General features: G+C 40.1%; 1 protein-coding gene across 7 annotated transcripts in view; it reads left to right on the forward strand.

Moving 5' to 3' along the window:
- CDK19 (cyclin dependent kinase 19) overlaps positions 1-17707 on the forward strand; it is a 109548-nt gene that overhangs the window by 16160 nt on the left and 75681 nt on the right. For 5 of the 7 annotated variants that reach the window (XM_073220787.1, XM_073220781.1, XM_073220784.1 and 2 more), the window contains one exon: positions 12887-12962. In XM_073220787.1, coding sequence (XP_073076888.1) covers positions 12887-12962 — 76 coding nt within the window. Of the gene's footprint in view, positions 1-9309; positions 10612-12079; positions 12284-12886; positions 12963-17707 lie in introns of those variants that run through there. The other 2 variants (XM_073220786.1, XM_073220783.1) reach the window with 2 other exon arrangements.

Consider the following 17707-nt stretch of genomic DNA (forward strand, 5'->3'; position numbering starts at 1 on the left):
TGGAGGTCCTTCCGTTTCAGTACATTAAATACACTCCCTTCTGGCCGTAAGTGTTTCTGTTGAGAAGTTTGCTGATGGCCTGATGGGATTTCCTTTATAAATAATCTTCTTTTCTCTCTCTGGCTGCTTTCAGCACTCACTCCTTATCCTTGATCTTTGCTGTTTAATTATTATATGTCTTGGTGTTGTCTTGCTGGGAATCCTTTTGTTAGGGGCTCTCTTTACTTTCATGACCTGAGTGTCTGTTTCCTTCTCCAGTTGGGGAAGTTCTCAACAATTATTTCCTTAAAGAGACTGTTTATCCCTTTGTCTTTCTCTTCTCCTTCTGGTACCCCTATTGTGCGAACATTGTTTTGTTTGGATTGGTCACACAATTCTCTTATCATTCTTTGATTCCTAGGATCCTTTTTTCTCTGTGCCTCAGCTTTTTCTTGTTCTTTAATTTCTGTTTCATTTACTGTCTCCTATATTATCTAATCTACTTTTAAATCTCTTCATTGAATGTTTCATTTCAGATACTGTATTCTTCAGCTCTGAGTGGCTCCTTTTCAGGTTTTCTATCTCTTTGCTGAAGTCCTCCCTGAGATCTTGAGTACTTTTCTGTAAATCTGTGAGCATGTTTATGACTTTTATTTTGAAATCTTTATCCAGGAGATTGGTAATCTGTTTCATTTATCCCTCTTTCTGAGGTTCTTTTTTGTAGTTTTGTTTGGATCAAAACCCTCTGCCTGCTCATTTTGTCAGGGATTCTGTTTCTTCCTTTGTATTAGATGTCTCTGCAGGTGCTTTCTGGTCTAAAGAGTTAATAGCTTTATAAGAAGGTGTGCTGTGGTGCCCAGAAGCTCAAGATTCATTACTCTCCAGCACCTGGCTCTCTTTTGCAGGACCCCAGCTGCTAGCGCGCCGTGGGCGGGGCCCCCTCTCTGTCTGGTGTCTGTGGTGGTCTGAGTCTGGGCCGGCGGTTCGCTTGAGCTGCTGCCTTGTGATCAGCTCAGGAATCTCTGCTAAGCTTGCTGTGGGTGGGGCTGCCCTCTGCGTGGCCTGCAGCCGTGGTGGGCTGCAGGGTAAATGGGGTGGGCACACTGATGTGCCCCAGCCGGATGCACAGCACTGGGCTTGGACACCTGTGGGAAGGAAGGAGTTCTTGGGGCTGGTTCCTCCGGGCGCCTCCCCATCTGGGCTGAAATGGAGCCAAGGAAGTCGGGAGGGTCTCCCTCTGCCTGCCAGGCAGCAAAGTCTGCCACCGCCGCTGGGCCGAGTGGGTTGGTTCCCGGCGGCGCGTTCACAGAGAGGAGCCTTCAGGCTGCATTGCCTGCTGGGGGGATGGGGCTTCTGGGGCTCCCGAGAGTTTCCCAATCTGAGGAAGGGCTGGGAGGTATCCCCCACCTGCCCTTTCTCCTGAGGAGAGCGCTCTGTCTGGCCCTCACCACCTGTCACCTGCTGGCAGTCTTTCATCCCAGGGCCTCTGCTTTGGGTCTCAGGCTGGGTGGATCATGCCTGTTCTCTGCAATGGCTGGAGTCCCAGCCTCTGGGAACGTTCCGCCTGTCCCTGGGGTCCAGCCCTCATAGTCACCGGAGCTCGGTGTGATGTGGGCTCGTGCTCCTGGAGCCGACCTCCGGGGCCAGGTGTGCAGCACTCCTGGGCTCCTACCCCCTCCCCGCTCCTCTTTCTCCTGCCTCTAGGTTGGGGTCGGGGGAGGGCTTGGGTCCCGTGCCATCTCGGCTCTGCCGCCTCACCCTCCTCTGTGTGGGCCTCTCTTCTCAGGGGTAGGGGGTCCGTTCTGTGGTCTTCAGGTCGTTTTCAGGTCTAGGTGGATTTGCTGTATTTTCCTCTCTGCTTTTGGAAGGAGGCTTCCATCTGGTGTTCCTGTTGTGTCATCTTTGGTCTATTGCTGAGCCCTTTTTCCAAAAGGGACTAAGAAGAAATGAACCTGTGGCGATATAGCACAGACGCTGGAGCCACACCACACTCTGGATCCAGGTGAACCCTGCGTGTGGGATCTAGAGTGAGTCCCTCACCCTCAGTGTCCTTGGCACCCACGGGGGTGGGTGGCAACGCTGTGAGGGGGAAAAAGTGCATGCTGTGGGGGCTCTTAGAACGGTGCCTGCCAGGTGCTGAGGGCAAAGTAAGTGCAGCTGTTATCACAGCTTTTGCTATGAACATGTTGTAGTGCTGGGTAGTATTTATTTTTATGTTTTAAAGATGATTTAATGATAAAAGAAAAATGTCATTTTTTCCTCATAAGTTATGAGTTTTGGGCTCATTATTATTGGTATTCATCTTTGTTCTTTGATGGGCAGTAGCTTTATTTTCCTAACTTCTTGTTTTTCAGCTTTTTAGTGACTAGAATTTGATCTTAGGTTGACATTCCTATGAAATGGATCATTTGACAACATTAGGTTTATCTGAATTTTTATACCAACTAACTCAGGTCAACCTATAGGGAAACTATAAAATATTTGATTCTTAGTAGCTAATAGCTAACCTTTTACTTTATGATTTATGTGCCATGTTGATTAAAGTTTCAAGTAAAATCCTTCAGAGGAATTTGCTTTTCTTTCAAATCTATTTCAGAGATTATGGATTGTAATCTGATTTGGGGTCTAGCAAAGCTACTTGTTATATTAGCAAATAAGACTCTTCTGAAAGAAAAAACTCTTTCTCTCTCTACTTACACCCAACATACCAGCTAGTGTCCTGCAGTGCTCAGTCAACTTTGACACCTACTGCTTGGAGTTGGTGCAGACCCTGCAGGTTGAGGGCTCAGTCCCACAAGACTGCCCCCCACCTAAGATGCCAGCAAAAGTGGTGGGTACACAAGTTACCCACAACTTCCATCTGACTTGACTGCAAAATGGAGGCACCCAGGCACCCTCCTCAGGTTCCATCATTTGGTAAAGGGACTCAGAACTCGTGAAGCAGTTTGCTTAGGTCAGTGGTTTGTTACAGGAGGAATGTGAAAGGATACAAATGAACAGGCAGATGGAGGACACGCAGGGCTCCGTCTGCATCTGGAAGGGTCCTGAGCCAGGAGTCGTTGTCCCAGTGGAGTTTGGGGTGTGCCACCCTCCCAGCAAGTGCATGTTCTTGTTCACTATCCCAGCAGCTCTCTGAATTTGAACTTGAGGGGCCTTTATGGAAGCCTCATTATGTAGGCATGATTGATGAAATTGTTGACTGTACAGGTGATTAATCATGCCTGAGGGTGGGGGTTGTGTGGCAGGGTGGGGCTGAAGTTTTCATCACTTGGTTTGTTCCTCTAGCAACCAGTCCCCATCCATTGGTTATCTAGGGACTTTACAAAAATCACCTCATCAACATAAACTCAGGTGTGCTTGAAAAGGACTTGTTACGAATAACAGAAGATGTGCTTTTACTTTGATCTTTCTGGAGCTATTCCGGGAACAAAACCCAAATTTTATAATAAAGGATGCTCCTGTGCTCTAGTCACTTAGGAAATTACAAGGGTTTTTAGTTGCTGTGGGCCAGGAACCCTGGAGGAAGAACAAAATATGTATTTCTTATTATATTACAAATTACATTAATGGTATCATAGTTGTTATGATTAGCTAGGAAAAACAGAAAACCTAAATTTTATCAAAAGAGTCTTCAGTGGTCTAGGTTTGGCAAAACCTTCAGTAGTATGGTGAAAAATTTACATATATATTGAAATTTTGAGTTTTTTTGTATTATAAAATTTCACATTGGCATCTTGACTGTTAATTTCTCTTTTGAGTGTTTTCATTAATGTTTATGATTTGAGGTGATTTCAAAGGCTAAAATCTGAAAGTGTACCTAAAGGATCACATTGTTGATCTAGCACTATCTGATTTGACAGTGCTAGACTTGAGAATGATGAAATATTTATATTTTTCTCATTCTCTCCTAGGAGAAGATAGTTGTTTTCTGGTGGATTTTGAGATACGATTACTTTTTCAATAAAAATATTGGTGTTTAATTATTTTTGTCATTTTTATTGTCCATGATATTTTATTTTTATCTTCAGAACATATGTTGTTAAAGATTTTCCAGGTTTTCTGTTACGCTGAAAATATTTTTTAGTTACCAAGACTAATAAACAAGTTTACCTCAATGCAACAAATATTTAGTTTCTATTGTTTCCAAGATAATTTGGTTAGCTCCTAAAGAACATACAGAAATGCGTAAGAAGAAAGGATGAGTCAATTATAAGTAATTGTAATAACGAAATGAGAGTCTGGTCCAGTCCTCGAGTAGCTCTGAGCAAAGTGCTCCCTCTGTCGGTCATGCTCCTGCACAACCTCAACAATGGTCAGACATTAAGCTCTTTTCCCGTCCCTCCTGTGCAACTTCTCCTCCTTTTGATGCTTCTGGTCCCCTGCTGTTGGGCAGTCCAGTCTGGGGAGATCTCCCTGTGCACTAGGTGAGACCTCAGCCCTGGGGAGGGTGTTGGAATGTGATTGAGAAAGAATTCGGGTGCAGGTCAAGCAGGTACAAAGAGCAGTCTAATAAGCAGAAGCCACACTCAGTGGGGCAGCAGGGTCTGCTCCAGAGGCGGGCGGTGTGGGGGGGTCAGGCGGGGTTACGCAGAGGCTGGAATATTCATCAGGATAGGTGGGGTTTTCTTGGACTAGGGAGGGGATTTCTAGGAAATAGGGTGACACCCTATTCTGTCCTTATCTCTTCCCCCTTGGGACTGTCCTGGGGCCAAGGGGTGTGTGACTTGCAGTATGCTAATGCACTTATATCTACTTAGAGGAAAAGTCAGAGCCACTTCTCCATGTTGGAACCAGCCAGTTTTGACAGGTCTGTTGTCTGTACTCTCCCTCCCCATACCCTCCGCCTCCCAGAACAGTTTACTCAGTGTTTAGAGTATAAGCAAGCATCTAACTGAATAAGCACCAGTTGGAGTCCCCAGCCTGTTCCTGCTCAGACCTGGGTGTATACCTGCTGTAACACACCTGCCTTTTAACACTTGCTTCTTGGCTTCTGTATACAACTTGCTTACTTTTTTTTTTTTTTAACTCTCTTAACTGTTACTTTTAACAAAAAAAATCAGCATGCCCTAAATGAATTTATTTTTTACCTGCAAACTGACTCATTGTCAGTATTACGCTCTTGGTAGGGGCATTGAAAGTTTGGTGTGAATGGCTTTGCTGCCGTGAGGCAACACGCTCTGGCCTGAGACCTTGGTCATCGTCAGCTGATTCTCTGGCTTACTGCTTAGCTCTCTCTTACACACATGTGCACACATGTGCGTAACATCTTTATTTACCAAATAATTCTTTAATGCCTCCAATGTACCCATATATATACATACATATTTGGCCACCGTAGATAGCTTTATCTCTGGAATGTCTCATGAATACAGTCCCTCCATTTTTACTATATATTTACTCTAATTTGGTCATCATCAACCCTTTCCAGAACTTTTGCAGTGGTCTCTGTACCTCTGACTTTCAATCCTCTGATTCATTCTGCATACTTTATATGCTTACTGAGAACATGTGTTTGACCGTGTTTTCCTTGGTTGCAAACCTCGTATGGCTTCCCATTACACTGTACGAGACTGCTAATTCCATCTTCTTTGTTATTTTCATGTGTTACCTCATGTCTTATGTTCTAACTATACTTCTGTTAATTTCTTGAATGCAATGTAGATCTTAATCTTCAGACTTTGTCCATTCATTTTTGGTGTCCCTAGGTCCCACCTTCGCTTCTTTGGTTAATGAAATCCTGCTCGGCTCTCAAGGTCCACTTGGATATTCTCTTTGAAAATTATTTCCGGATAGCCCTCTCTGCCCTTTCCACCAGAACCAAGCCCTTCTTTCCATTCTTTATCTGATGTACTTTGCCTATAATCGGTTACAGTGCTTATCCCATAATGTCCCTTGTTGTGTGTCTCTCTCTGTAAAGCTTTACAAGGTTGTCTTGTTCCTGCTGTTTCTAGAGCCAGCGCCGTGTCTGGTGCAGCACAAGCTGAGTAGAGTGTTTCTGAAAGGAATGTCCGGTGTTACTTGGTATTGCGTTCTGTAGCAGTCTGACTAGAGATTCACAAATTATCAAAGGAAGATAATGTTTTGTATTGAAAGTTTGGTTTTCACTAAATATTTGCTAATGATTACTTTCTGTGTAGTATAGTCCTAATTACTTGTTTTAAACTTAACACTTATCTGAATTGGAATTCTGAATGAAGAAAATAGTATAAAATGAATATTATTTTTTTCAGAAAGAAATATATTAATCAGTTCTTAAAAAAAAGAGACTAAATAAAAGCAATCTTTCCAAAGAATGAAGGCAAAAGATAAACTTGTCAGATTTCCATGTTGCAAGGGAATCCTGAACTTGAAAATTTTCAAGGCTATTATTGTGTTTTGGTGATGTTTAGAGAATAAGTAGATGAAATACAGATAGGTGAAATCATGAAGTGCTAGTATTTAACATTATTCATTCGTAAGGGGAATACAAAATAATAGTACCTTGTATTATAAGATATTTAATATTTCAGAATTATCTTAAAGGACTATTATCATTAAAACTAAGAAACAAATTCCTGATAATGAGAAATGCTATGGTGCTGAATTATTTATAAATGCAATGATACCATGTTTGGTATCATCAAGAAAAGGGGAGGCAGTAGAAATGAGACTTGCCATGTATTGATAATTATTGAAGCTTTGTGATATAGAGTGTCACTGTCATTAATTTTTTTGTTCATTTTTGGAAAATTTCATGATAAAATTAAAAAATATTATGTCATGATGTAATTAAGGAAAGAGTTCCCATATAAGGAATCATTACTACTAGGCTGGCTGAATATTGAGTTCATGATATTGAATAATTCAGAATGATACAAATGTGAAACTAAGTGATCTTTTGGTTTTTGTTTCTCGAATTTTTCTTCCATATTGTTATTTTCTTATTTTTCTGTGTAATGTGGAAGCCTCTTACTGTGCTAAGTCAAATCATCACATACTAAAAGAGAGGCGTTGTAACACTTGATTTCTGCCAGCATTCTTCTTGAAGAAAAAAACTGCTGGCAAGACTCAGATGTCATACTGTTTGAAGAACATCTTCTTGGTAACACCTAGTTATAGAAACTGGTAATACTGTACCATCTGGGATACTGTATTTTTGATGATTTCATTTTGAATTCTCTTAAGATTTGGGAACGAAAACTTCAAGGATGAATTCATACAACTGTTTGTCTTCAAGGATGTGAGAGCAGTGTTGAGAAATTGTCTTGTCTTCATCTTTTCTTACTCCTCTTTGTTTTCCTCCACTTCTTGCCTCAGGCACTTTCTTGGTCACCAGAAAAGTCGCCCTGTCTGTGTGATCCTGGCCTTCCCCCAGCCCTGCATCTCTGGGCTCAGATCCTTCCAGTCTGAGACTGCCCTGGTAGACCCTTAGCAGATCTCGAGGACATTTCCCTTTTGAACTTAGATATTTTTCTTTTTGGTTGGTCTTTCTTTCTATTTAAAAGAATCATTTATGAGCTGAAGTCCCCCTCTGAGCTCTGTCTCAGGTTTTGTTCTTAATACCATCCTCCCCATCAGCCAAGCTGAGAGCCTCAGACTTACCCTGGATTCAGCCTTTAATTTTCATCATTTATCATTCGGTCCTGCCAATTCCCCTTCTAAAATGACTGTTACAATGTTCTTTCTTCTGTCCAGTCTCACTGTGACCACTCTGCTATGGATGTGGAATTGGGAGATTGTGTTTTAGCCCTGCTTCTAGCTGCTGCTTTAAACCTAGGAGCTTGAAGGGGTCGTCGTCCACTCCTTGTGGAGCTGCCACTAGGATACTGACTCACGTTCTCACCTTCTCATGCTTAGATTACAGTTTACCTCGGAGTTGTTTTCATGTCTAATCTCAGTCCTTCCTAATAAGATTAATCTTCATATGGAGCTTTCATTGCTTTTAGAATAAAATCTTATATATCCAGATCTCCATTTATTCATGTCATCATTTCTCTGGTTAATGGTGTTAATCGTTCACACACTTAGACAATGGGGAAACTTCATCCATCTTCAGAGTCTTCCTTTACCTACAGAATCAAGTTGGTTAAAAAACTCGGTCAGTTCTCACTAAGAGTGTCTTTCATATTCATATTTGTTCTTCTCTTCTGCTGTTCTAATCTAGTCCTTCATCTTTTCTTATCTGGATGTTTGATGCAACCTATCAAACGTTTGCTCCGCCACCAGTTTGTAGCTACCACAGTATCTTTCTGAACAAAGATCTGTTAATGTACCATCTCTGTCCTCAAAACTTTCCTTCTACCAGCTTCTTTGCAGAATTCATGTGGTCCCTTTACCTTTCTAACCCCATCTCTTGCCCCTTGTCATCATACCCCCAGCTTGCAGCCATACTGTATATCAGAGGTTTCCTCAATATGCCACTCCTATTTTTCTCATGCCATATTCTACCTGGAATTCTCTGACCCCTTCTCTGCCTTGAACTCCTCTCTTAAAGGCATCACTCATGTAGCTGCCTTACTTAAAGCTCTGAAAGAAATAGCAGTCTCATTCTCTCTCTGCCTGTTATGTGTACCTGTTGGGTGCAGAGGGAGTCATATTACAGTTAAATTTTGTTCATACTCCCCACTCACCAAGAATCTCTTCCCAGGTGGACTGTGAACTCGGTGATGTTGAGGGTAGTCAGTCTCTAGTTGTGTTCATTTTCAGAGTTTGGCAGTCTTGGGATGTGTAATATTTACTTAGTAGTTGTGGATTGATGTAAATTAAATAGGAAGGCTCTTCTGTTTTCTTTAGAAATAAAAAGGATTCTAACCGTAGTAGCTTGAAGACTAAAACTTCTTCCTCAGCGTTGCTTGAGTTTGAATTGCCTTATTTTTCCTTAAAAGCTATTTCTAAATTTTTTGTAATAGGGGTTTTGGGGTGATCTGGACACCTGGTAATATTTTTTTTTCCTAAGTCTCATTGATATACAATCTTATGATGATTTTATAAACAACACGGTGGTTTCAACATTGACTCATATTATCCAGTCCTCACCCCCTTTATTGCTGCACTGTCCATCAGCATAGTCAGATGTTACAGAATCATTAATCGTCTTCTCCGTGCTGTACTGTCTTCCCCGTGACCTACCTATATTTTGATTGCAAATTATTGTGCTCCTTAATCCCCTTCACCCTCCCCCACCCCTCTCCTCTGGTGACCACTAGTCCCTTCTCTGTGTCTGTGAGTCTGCTGCTATTTTGTTTCTTCAGTTTTGCTTTGTTGTTATGCTCCACAAATGAGTGAAGTCATTTGGTACTTGTCTCTCTGGCTTATTTCACTGAGCATAATGCCTTGTAGATCCATCCATGTTCTTGCAAATGGTGGGATTTCTTTACTTTTTATGGCTGAGTACCTGGTAGTATTTTTGCTAGGAGCCAAAAGTCCTGTGTCTGCCTATTTATGAATATAAAAAATGGGGTTTTGGCCAAATGTTAACTGTGCTTGTGCATGTAGTCTCCCGAATGGTTCTTTATCTTGCTAAAAGTGATTGGAGGTCTGTCGCCAAGTCTGGACACTGTTGAAAGGAGTAAGACTGTCTTTTTCATTAGACCGGTTCCTAACATTTCCTAAGAGGTGTTCCCACTGAACTTTCTTCTTTAGGCTTGAGAAATTCTTCCTTGAATTACATTTAAATTCTACACTTAGCCTGATTTTCTGCCTGAATAAAGCTTTCATTTTAAGGCAGTGATTTCTACAGTTTGCACAAATATGAGCTGCTTATTTTTTCTCCTGTCTTTAGAAGTGCTGGCATCAAGAGTTTTCCAGAACATAGTGTTTCAGATGGAAAACATAACAATCATAGTCTCTGCCAAGTTAATTTTTCTGTTTTGTTGGTACATAATGTTCCTGTTGAGCAGTTGTTTTCTTTGTGATTGCCGAGAGTGACGGTCCTTGGCTTTGATAGCATTAGGGACATACAGGAGAGATGTCTTTAAATTAAAAAAAAAAATACACGTTAAATATACCCATGTTTATACTACAGATTGATTAATTTTTAATTCTCCTCAATTTATTTAGTGAACTCCTTTGATTATTTTCAGTATGCAGTTGCTCTAATCCTAGTACCTAACAGGCACTAACATTTAGAAATCAGTTTTCCTAAAGGCATTGGAATTGCTTTGTCTCTCAGTATTATAATAAATTACAAGCAGTTTTTATTTAGAAATAAAATAGTTTTAAGAAAATTAAACTGTCTTTAAAATCCTCCGTTATGCTATCATGGCTGTGTAATCCAGGTCTGCCTGCTTTTATCCTCATCATTGAAAGGATACATTTATGCCTTTATGATCCTTAATATTATGTGTGCCTGAGACATAATAAGCTCTGGGTAAGAATGATCACTACTGCCTGAAGGAAGTCCTGTAGGGGGACACTCCCATGCGTTGACAGCAATAAAGCGTCTGTGTCCCAAGTGCTAGCCATTGAGGTATCTGTGGTCGTGGTGTGGCGGGAGAGGAGGCGTCTTTAGTTCTCACAGTGAGGTAGTGGTGCGGTAAGGAGGTGAAGGCAAGGCCCATATGCCCTCTGGGGTTCTGCTGCTCAAACGGTGAGCCTCGGGGGTGCCACATCACCGCTTATCACCGGACCACTACGGGACAGGAAGGAGAAGTGGTAACGATACACAGTTTCTTTCCTTCTCAATATAAAAGCTGCATATAAATCTTAAGTTTACAGATATTTGAGTACTTTATTAATTTTGCAGAGAAACTTAAGTGTATATGTAATAAGTGAAATAATTGCTGGGTTTGTTCCTAGAGCCTATCCGTATGATACAGAGTAAGAGACCCATGCTTCAGTCTCCTCCACTCGCGCTTTCAAATTCCTTTGATGGCCTGGATGTGAAAGTCAGAGTCATTATGTGATGTGTTAATTTTGTACTTTTGACTTACTGTAAAAACCTTATAGTTTCCATAGTGATGATAACCTATCCAGATTATGTAATACTCTTTACAGTATTAAAAATAAAGCTATGTAATTACATGAGCTTCTGGAGCTCTTGATTTAGGGGAACTGAGGGATGAAATATTTCTGTTATAAAAAATTAACAATCTGGTAAATTTTGTCAGCTTATAAATGATTTTAAGGAATTCATTAAATTCTAGTAATAGGTATCAGTAGTTAATTTAATTCTCAAATGTATGAAATTGACATTGTAAGCATTGTGTGATCATCTCAGACACAAATGCTCTCTCACACACACACTCATACATGCATTTAAGGTCACAGTGGCTTGTTTGTCTCTTACATTCCGCTGCTTGTACTTGGTGGCTTCTGGGTGGTCTGAAAGAGGGCTCAGTTTATGTTTGGAGGAAACAAGATGGAAAAAGGGAAAAAATGATTACTTAAGTTTCCCTATTTTTGATTTTGCCCTTTAAAATGTGCTTAAGATGTCACTATGAAAATACTAAGAAGTGTTTTAGTAAGCGACTTCAGGGTGTCAAATTATTTTCAGGCTTTTTTCTTTTTTCCTCTAATTGTAATTTAAAGTATAGCATAAATTCGGACCTAAAATTAGTCAACATAGCTTCGTATATTTTAACACAGCTGTTTTTTTATATCACCTTTAACATATGTCTGGATGTATGTATATTTTTAAATGGTGTAACTGCACTTTTCTCAACAGTATATAGTAAATATTTTCCATGTTTCTAATGATATTTGTGGTTATCATTTTAAAACTTGCATAATAGTCTATCCTGTTGACATATCTGATGTGTTTTCTGTTTGACAAAATGCTGCTTCATTATTTCCTAAAGGCCATGTATTGGAAGAAAATGGGTATAATTTTCAAAGTGACTTTGGGAGAAAGTAGCCATAACTCAGTTACTTGCCCAAAATACAGATGACTGTCAAAATCTTAAAAGGCACATTAAACGATGTTTTCAAATGCATGTTATGAGTAACCTCTTCAATTGCTTTACCTGCTAGTAAACACAGGAACAGGGAAGGTGGGGACTGGGTATGTAGGGCTGGGGTGCTGCTGCTTAGGCTGTCACGTGACCTGGTGATGCCTGGCTGAGGCTCTGGTATAATCAAAAGACAAAACTTGGAGGGCATGGGATCATATTTTGCTCCTCTCAGCATCTGTGACTGAGCTGGGGCGGGAGTGTGGGTGGTTCTGCTGTCAGTGCCCTCGAGGACCGTGTCGCACATCCACTCGTACGGCTACTGTTTTTGTGGACTGCACGCCATTGGTGAACTGTCTGGCCTTGGTTAAGCACCTTGTAACTCCTGGGGTTTCCAAGAATGCCTGATCCTAACTACATTATATGGAATATTCACTGTAACTACTGGATTTTTCCTGGAGTTCTTGAGAATGAGATGTTGATGGCTAGAGTTTTGAAGTCTTTACAAGGTTTTTGGTTGAGGTCTTGGGGCTTTTGTGTGTCCCCTATCCTAGCTGAGAACTAGTGGGTCTCAGTGGGTTACCGTTCTTTAGCTCCTCCCTCCTATCAAATGTTTCTTATACTATGAAATTACTTTAAATGAATGTGGGAGTTTACATCTGTCATTTATTTTTGTAGTTAATGTTTTTAACAGAATGCTTTCAGACTCTAGATAATTAAGACGGGAGTGGAATTATCTTGCAGTATGCTTGAGTTTATATTTATGCTTGTTTATTTTTTGAAACTAGTGCTGTGTTTAGTATCCTGTTCTGTTTCAGTTTGAATTTTGTGGTTTGGCTCTGTCTGGTGTTTTCATTGTGACATGAATTTCCTTTGGTATTTCATATTTCTGTATTTGAAATAACAGAAATAGTAAGGAGTGCATGCGTAGCGAGAGTGTTTACATTTCACTGAGATGAGTGCATTTTCATTGTTTTTTTAGTTATACTTTTGAATCTGAAAATGTGTAGAAAAAAATAACTTTTTTTGTTCATACGCAGAAAAGATGAAAAGGAATATGCACTGAAGCAAATTGAAGGCACGGGAATATCCATGTCGGCATGTAGAGAGATTGCAGTAAGTGGACATAAGCATGGCCTTTATCATTGATTCTGAATGATGATTGATAGTAATATACAATAGTATATTAATTACAATTAAAATATAATCATTGTATACAATGTATGGTTATTTTAAAGATGTTAATTAGTCTAAGGATATTTTATATAAGATGAGAAAAGATGTATAAGGTTTTTAATTACTTGAATGTCATCTTTGAACATTCTCTTAATGATATTTAGAATATATAATCTTGGGAATACTGAACTAAATGATGTAATTAAATTAAGGTTGAATAATTAATTACTAACTTTATGTCCATTTTTCCTGTAATTTTAGGACTGATAAACAACTTTATAGAGAAAGGGCGGTGATAAATTATCTTTTCTGAATATGTATCTTAGTGCTAGATTTTACTAGTTACCAGAAAAATAAGACCATCATAATAATAGGATCATTCTTTAAAGAAATTTCATTCCTTTTATTTTTCTTTATATGACACACTTGTGCATTTAAGACATACTGTCCATAGGAACACTTAACATTTACTGAGTATTTACTATTTAATGGGCCTACTAAGTGCTTTCAAGTATTAATTTAATTTTCACAATAATCATATGAAATAAGTACTTTTAATATCCCAGTTTTACAGATCAGTAAACAGAGCCAAAATCATAATTATGGCTTAAAGGCTATTATATTGCCTTATTTTATTTTTTCAGTTTCTTACTGAGACTTTATCATGATATCACATCTGTTAGGGATTTCTGTCTCTAAATTGTTAAAATACTTACATTGTCCATGTCCTTAGATGTTTCTGTCTCTGTTTTGGCAAAATAAATGTATTCATGCTGATTCTTATAATGGAAAGTGAAATCTGGTATGATTTGGGGATGGGGTTTGGGATTATTTAAGATGAATCTGGGAAATGGATACGGGGTCAGTGCGTAGGGAGGAGCCCTACTACAGTGCTTTTCATTTCCTGGGAAGAGTTGAAGGTACAGGGGCAGGTGGACGGGTCAGCCGGCAGACGGGGTCCCCAGGCTTGTGGTCTGTCTTACGCTCTGTTGGCTTGCCAGTCTCCTGAAGGTCATGTGATTTGTGTGTGCATATGTGTGTAGTGCAGGCACCTTTTGGAGTATATTTCAAGCTTCTTTATGTTTCCTTTGAGAAAACTAAGTAATAAATATTTGTATTCTTATTGCTTATTTAAATACCTATTGTTGCCAGTGGTAGAAAAGAAATGGGCTGTAAAGCTTCTGGTGTTGTGTGTTAAGGTGACCAAAGTTAGAGCAGTTTGGGAAAAGGTAACCCTGGTTTTGTTTACCTGTGTCTTGTGTGTGTGCCTGCACGTGTGCTCTGGTGGTGGGGGGGATTGGTGTGGTGACACATGCCATAGGGGTAACTGCGAGCGGCCCACTCGCCACCCTCCCCTGACGCGGAGGTGGGCTGGTTGCTGGAGCAGAGCCTGTAGACACCGGGGGTGCTGGAGCTCCTTTCTCTTGGCTGAGAGTTGATGGGTTTTTATTTGAAGACTTGGCTTCCGCGGTACCAGTATCCCTCCCTACTCTCAGTGGAGTTATTTCAGGTCTCCTAAAAATAGAAAAATGATCAATTTCATATTCCAGCTCTGATTAGATTAGATTTAATTGGCCAGTAGTTCCCTATTTTTAGCATTGTTTATTTTTCTCTTGGATAATATTGAAGTAAAATTTATGTTAGTGATAGAATGTGGAGTAAAGGACTGAAAATAAGCTTGATCATTGTATGCAAAGGGTTTAGCTCAGAGCCTGAAAATAAATTGCAGTAAATGGCTCTTTTTGTTACTATTATTGATAATAACTTTTTCCTGTTTAAACTGTAATCAAGATATTTTTTAGTTGAAATTGTTTTCAGTGTGCTCAAAGTAAGTTATTTTTGAGAATATATACATTTAGGTTTTGAAGTGTATTACTATGGAAGGTACTAAATTGTGAAATTTAATATAGACTTGGTTAATTCTAGATCAAAAATCAGAGATTGAAGGGGAAAACAAAATGTTTATTTTAAACAGTATGTCTTTGGTTTCAGATTGTAAAATGGGGGAGAATATGGACTTTGGACTCGGGTAGATGTGGGATTGTGCTTGGATCTCGCCATTCCTCCTAGTTAGTACCTTGGGCAAGTTGTTATTAGTGCCAGTACCCATTTTCTAGGTACTTGTAGGAATGCAGCAATTTATTAGTTTGTTTGTTTTATCTATGCACAATTGAGATGCAAAGGAATGAAGCTGTTCTAAAGGGGAATCAGGTCATATCTTGTGTTACTTCTAGGACTGGCGTTGCTGTGTAGCTGACCACAGTGCTCACGTTCTCAGAATGCCTGAGAACAGGGCGTAGCTTGCTAATGGTCCAGGCCATCCTCAACTCTACCTGATACCCAGAGTATCACCTGAATCTCATGAAATGTTTTGAGAAAGCACTTCTCTCCAAATATGTTCAAGAATCTTAAAAGTTAAGAGGGAGGAGTTGCCTGTGAGAACAGAGTCCGACCCTTGCATATGTTTTAGTGTACATACTACTTCTGAGTGTTTGGGTTGAAGTATGGCTAATTCCCATTTTTATTTCTAGTTCATCCTTCAGACTACGTGTTCTGATTTATTTGGATTTGGTATTAAACATCTCAGTTTGTGCAGTCTCTTTTTTTCTTTTTTGGTCTAATAAAAATCGTGAATCCTAGAAACAAACTATCAGTATGTCTGATTTCCGTGAACAGTAGTTTCTTCTGGTAGGGTTAGTAGTACCTCCTGCCACAGAGCTGAGTAACGGCAAATTGAAGCATGTTAGCTCTCTGGCTCCTGGTCAGGTCTTGGTGAACGTGAGCCTTCCTCGTTTCTCTTAAGGTGAATTTGTCAGTGTGATGGAAAGGCCGTGGGTGGCCTTCGCTTAGGTAAGTATAATGAACAGGGGCTGGTAGTTGCTCTTAAAAATTCAGTTACTTTCTTGTGATCTTTGAATGCTAACTTAATATTTAAAATATACCTTGCCAGCAGATACAGTTGTGTCCCCCTCAAATACGTCAGTCAGTTAACAGGTATTGATCACAACTCTTTGTAATATCTAGTGTTTCTGCTCAAAGAACACAGAACAATTTCTTCAGGAAGGTGGGAAGTCTTCTCAGTCAGTTTTTGGAATGAAAAGTGCATCTTCCCACAGGAAACTGATAAAAATGGTGCCCAGGTTAGCAGCCCACTGCCCCAGAACCATCGTCCTGTGACTGAATTTTGGGTGCCCCATACTTAGGACCCAAGGACTGCCTGTAACATTACATCTATGGAGAAGTGCATTCAGAATCAAAACTTCATATGCTAGGATATTTCCTGCTTTGTCATAATGTCCCAGACAGGAACAGGCTGTTCAGGTTCTGGTAGCTGGCCAGGGATCTGAGGCACTAGAAACTAGCATGGGGTTTAAGGGAGATGAGCGGTGTCAGAGGTTAGGGGGTTTCATGGCATCCAGAGGCAGGAACAGAGATTGTGTTATCCAAGCGATACGGATTGGGAACTAGGACTTAGCTTGGGAGAAAAGAGGAGGGAGGGGATAATGAGGGGAGCTAAGGGCCGCAGTTGGCGGGGTCTCAGGTAGTGACCCGGTGAATGAGGACCGGAGGCACTTGTCTAGTCAGTAGCTGTCTTGAGCCGGTGAAGAGAGCTATTGGCCAGGGTAATCTAAAATGACAGGGATCAGAAACAGGGAAAGCCCGTCATTAGGGTTTTGATACAGTAACACATTAGAGCAAAGAATTTAGCCTATTGGGCAAAGGAGTGTGGTCACTTCAAGTACTGGTGGGTCATGTTGACATGGTCTTACACATTGTTACCCTATTACTTTGGCCTTAAGTCTTTTTTTATGATGATATAACTGTTCACATTTTTAACATAGATCTTTGACCTAAATAAGGAACAAAAACAGAACAGTGCACAGTCCAGCTGATGTAGAACTTTAGCAGACCACACTACACAGTGAAAGGACAAAGATCATTACTCAAAAGCTGAAAATTCTCTTTATAGTGTGAAGAATACAAAGAAAATGAGATGAACTGATAAAATACAAATGTTGGTAAATTACATGCTTCTTAGCATACTTAGCTCAGTAATTTCAAAGTTTGAATGGGCTACTTTTCTTAGAAGAATGTTCTAATAATTGGAAATTATACAGTTTGTAGGTTTCAGTGATGTTATTAGATAATATAGCATTCAAATAGTTGAAATGTAAATTTGAAACAGTGACTGCCAGAGGGGAGGGTGTTTGCGGAGTAGTAAGCCACAGATTTGGGTACAAACTGTTAAGGTCTAATTTTAAGAAGAAGCTTTTCTTTTTTGTCTCCTGGCTTATCTGCCTCTCCGACAGGTCTGCCATCTGACTGCTGAGGCCACTGTGCTCCTGGTTTGGTCTTTCGATGTTGCTGGCATGGTGTTTACTTTATTCCTCCTCAAAAGAATTATTAAAGTTAGGTCTTTTTGTTCCAACAGAAAACTGACTGAAGTGAAACATGCTGCTCGCCCCCGGGGCAGCCTGCACTCTTTCCTTCCGTGTGCACTTGTGCTTTTTAAAAAGTGCTCTTTGCTTGTTTGAAACATAAAAGTGAAATACTAATGTTCAATGAATAAAAAGGGTCTCAATTATGGGAATGATCAGAGAAATATGATATAAAAGCACAATAAGATGTACTTTCTGTTCATCAGGTTGGTGACAGCATGACATATTTGCAGTCCTGGGATCTTA

This window comes from Manis javanica, chromosome 13 (assembly GCF_040802235.1).
Source record: "Manis javanica isolate MJ-LG chromosome 13, MJ_LKY, whole genome shotgun sequence".
Taxonomy (NCBI): domain Eukaryota; kingdom Metazoa; phylum Chordata; class Mammalia; order Pholidota; family Manidae; genus Manis; species Manis javanica.